Source organism: Coffea eugenioides, chromosome 5 (genome assembly GCF_003713205.1).
Source record: "Coffea eugenioides isolate CCC68of chromosome 5, Ceug_1.0, whole genome shotgun sequence".
Taxonomy (NCBI): domain Eukaryota; kingdom Viridiplantae; phylum Streptophyta; class Magnoliopsida; order Gentianales; family Rubiaceae; genus Coffea; species Coffea eugenioides.
In genome coordinates, this window is record NC_040039.1 from 32,690,761 (window position 1) to 32,694,019 (window position 3,259).

The window sequence follows — 3,259 nt, forward strand, 5'->3', positions numbered from 1 at the left end:
CATTGTTGGTCAAGATACAAAGAAAGTGTCCAGCCATCAGAAGTGGGACCTTTCAAGTTAGATGGTCGAACAAGGCAACTGGAATTTAAGTCATGTGTTGTTGGTGGGCCAAATGGAAATTTCCATCCATTTACAACCTTTCGACCACTACATGATTTTCAAGTGCTCTCAGAGTCTCCACTCCTGCCAGCTTTCGCCTATAAATTGCCACCCCAAAATCCAACTCCCACGCACAAAACACACATTTAGGCAAGAAAAATAGCCACCACAAAGGCTAGTAAGATGGAGAACTTCCCAGTAATCAACATGAAAAACCTTAATGGTGACAAGAGAGCTTCCACCATGGATATTATAAAGGATGCTTGTGAAAACTGGGGTTTCTTTGAGGTACTACACATTCCTTTTTTTTTTATTTTCTTTCTGATATAAGGCAAACTAGTGTACCTCATTTTGTTTTTTTGATGTAACAAACTGCTGTACCTAGGATTTTCATGAGTTAGTTTTAATTTTAATGGTTCTAAGAAGTTTACATTATTAACTTTTGTTTCTTTTCATTTGAAACTTTGATGTAGTTGGTGAACCATGGAATCCCACACGAGATGATGGACACAGTTGAAAGATTGACAAAAGGTCATTACAAGAAATGCATGGAGCAAAGGTTCAAGGAGTTGGTGGCAAGCAAGGCTTTAGAGGGTGTACAAGTTGAGATTACTAATATGGATTGGGAGAGCACATTTTTCTTGCGCCACCTTCCTGTCTCAAACATTTCACAAGTCCCTGATCTAGATGAAGAATACAGGTAATAATTATAGCACATTTCCCACTTCAAGAAATATTTTGAAGCAAGTCTTATGTGGATAAGTAATGATTTTGCTGACAGAAAGAAAACTAAAATTTTTTTGAAGAAATCATCAGTATGAATTTGTCTTTATGTTACTTGTAATAATTCATAGCTTGGTTGTTAAAGGTTGTAAATTTCAGTATTTGTTAACATTTTATTTGCGTTCTTAGCACAGATTTTCTTCTCATCTTTGTATTAGTAGAGTGTTGTTGGAAAGTTATTCAAGACAAGATCTTAACAGGAACATGAAAAGCATAAATACTGTTGCGCTATAGTTAGTTCCTAGGTCCCAACACAACAGGAAGTTTTGAGCTGATTGAACATGCTACACATGGAGCCATACTTCTGCGTCCCTTCTCAAGAAACAGATAGATTTGGATTTCCATTCAGGTTTATCAATAAAATAGCCTTTCATCAGACACAATTATTGACAACTTCGCTTAAAATATGCTAAAATAGTCCCTGGTCAACGCCTAAAAAGCAAGATATATCCATAGCTCTGTCATAGGCTATTTTTCTCTTTCTATTATTTCGACCTATCCCATCAAATTTTCCTCATTATTTTTTTCTTGTGATGCAGGACCATCATGAAGGAGTTTGCTGTAAGATTAGAAAAACTGGCCGAAGAACTTCTTGATTTACTATGTGAAAATCTTGGTCTTGAGAAGGGCTATTTGAAGAAAGCCTTTTATGGTTCAAAAGGTCCCAATTTTGGCACCAAGGTTAGCAACTACCCTCCATGTCCCAAGCCAGAATTGATTAAGGGACTTCGACCACACACTGATGCTGGTGGGGTTATCTTGCTTTTCCAAGATGATAAAGTAAGTGGTCTACAACTCCTCAAGGGTGATCAATGGGTTGATGTCCCTCCAATGAAGCACTCTATTGTGGTCAACCTTGGTGACCAACTCGAGGTACACTTTAATTTCTTGGGATTAAAAATTTATACTTTTATAAGTAATATGATAAAGAAACAATAGATTTCTTACTTTCATACCAACATATTACGTATAGTTACACTTGTGCCTCATAAATCAATATTACTTATGAATAGATTATTTCTCATAAAAATTACTTATAATTACGGAATATCATACTAGATTTAGAGGGGTGATTGTAATTTGTAAGCAACACTAAACATCAATATTAATTTATGCAAAAATTAACAAATCGAATTGACAGTTTATTCATTTATGCCTTTTTATTTAGGGTTCTAATTATGTTACAAATTAATCACAGGTGATTACCAATGGAAAATACAAAAGTGTGCTCCACAGAGTCATAGCTCAAACAGATGGAAATAGGATGTCACTTGCTTCATTCTACAATCCAGGTAATGATGCAGTTATTTATCCAGCACCAGCAGTACTGGAAAAAGAAGCAGAAGAAAGAAAAGAAGTCTACCCAAAATTTGTTTTTGATGACTACATGAAACTCTATGCTGGACTTAAATTCCAGGCCAAAGAGCCAAGATTTGAACTCATGAAGAACGTGGAAGCCAATGTTACCATGGGTCCAATTGCAACTGCTTAGACTCATAGGAATAAAACAGTGCTAGGATGTTTTCTTCTCCCTCTTATGTTTTCTACTTATTATTATTATTTTTTTATTGTGGGGGTTGTTGGTTATTCCTAGTCATTTGTTGCTCCAGACAGGAGGATCCTTTCTACATCTGAGGGACCAAAATTTATAATGTAGCAAGAATTCTAAGACAAAGAAATAAAATAAGCTATACATTTCTCCAAAATCATTTGTGGCTACTGTTGCAAAGCTATATGGTTGATTGACCTAATATTTGGTTTAATTGCTTTTAAAAGTCCTTAAATTTTCTCAATTATTAGACACTCAACATTTTACTTTAATTTATGAATGCCGGATCAATTTAGTCCTCAAATTTCTAACAAATCTGACAAATCAAATATCTGGTACTTCGAACAGAAACACAAAATTATGTTTGGAACTATGAATTACAGTTATCAAACTTAAGTGAGAAAACTTAAAAGGAGCAGCATGGCCGAGAACTTAAAATTGGCAATATCCTTCAAAAGCCACTTTTTGGTACCAAATCAGGAATAACATAAACAAGTCATCAATAGCCAAGACAAGCCAACGATTTGTTGACTACTAGGTTTAAATGAAAAAACAAAAAAAACCATTCAACATTCACCACATTTACGCTTTGCCCCCTTCAACTAAACAAACAGGCAGTTTGCCCCACTAGCAAATCTGATTAGTGATTTTGTGGTCAAAAGTCAAAAGCAAGCCAAGTTGTCCTCAAGCTGACAGAAATATGGTTGATACTAAAGGTCAAAAATTTTTAGAGTTAAATATATTTTGTAGAATCATTTAAGAACCAATTGATAATTGGGATGTAGTTTAGAGGAAAATCAAGGTTGATTGGTGAGATAAAAAAAGTTG

At 34.9% G+C, this 3,259-nt stretch overlaps 1 protein-coding gene across 1 annotated transcript; it reads left to right on the forward strand.

Annotated features, from left to right (window-relative positions):
- Positions 1–219: 219 nt before the first annotated feature.
- LOC113770305 (1-aminocyclopropane-1-carboxylate oxidase 1-like) lies at positions 220–2,588 on the forward strand. Its single transcript, XM_027314724.1, has 4 exons — positions 220–387; positions 573–799; positions 1,422–1,755; positions 2,081–2,588. Exons 1-4 carry the CDS (start codon positions 283–285, stop codon positions 2,372–2,374), a joined length of 960 nt encoding a protein of 319 aa, XP_027170525.1. The 5' UTR covers positions 220–282; the 3' UTR covers positions 2,375–2,588.
- The last annotated feature ends 671 nt before the right edge of the window (positions 2,589–3,259 follow it).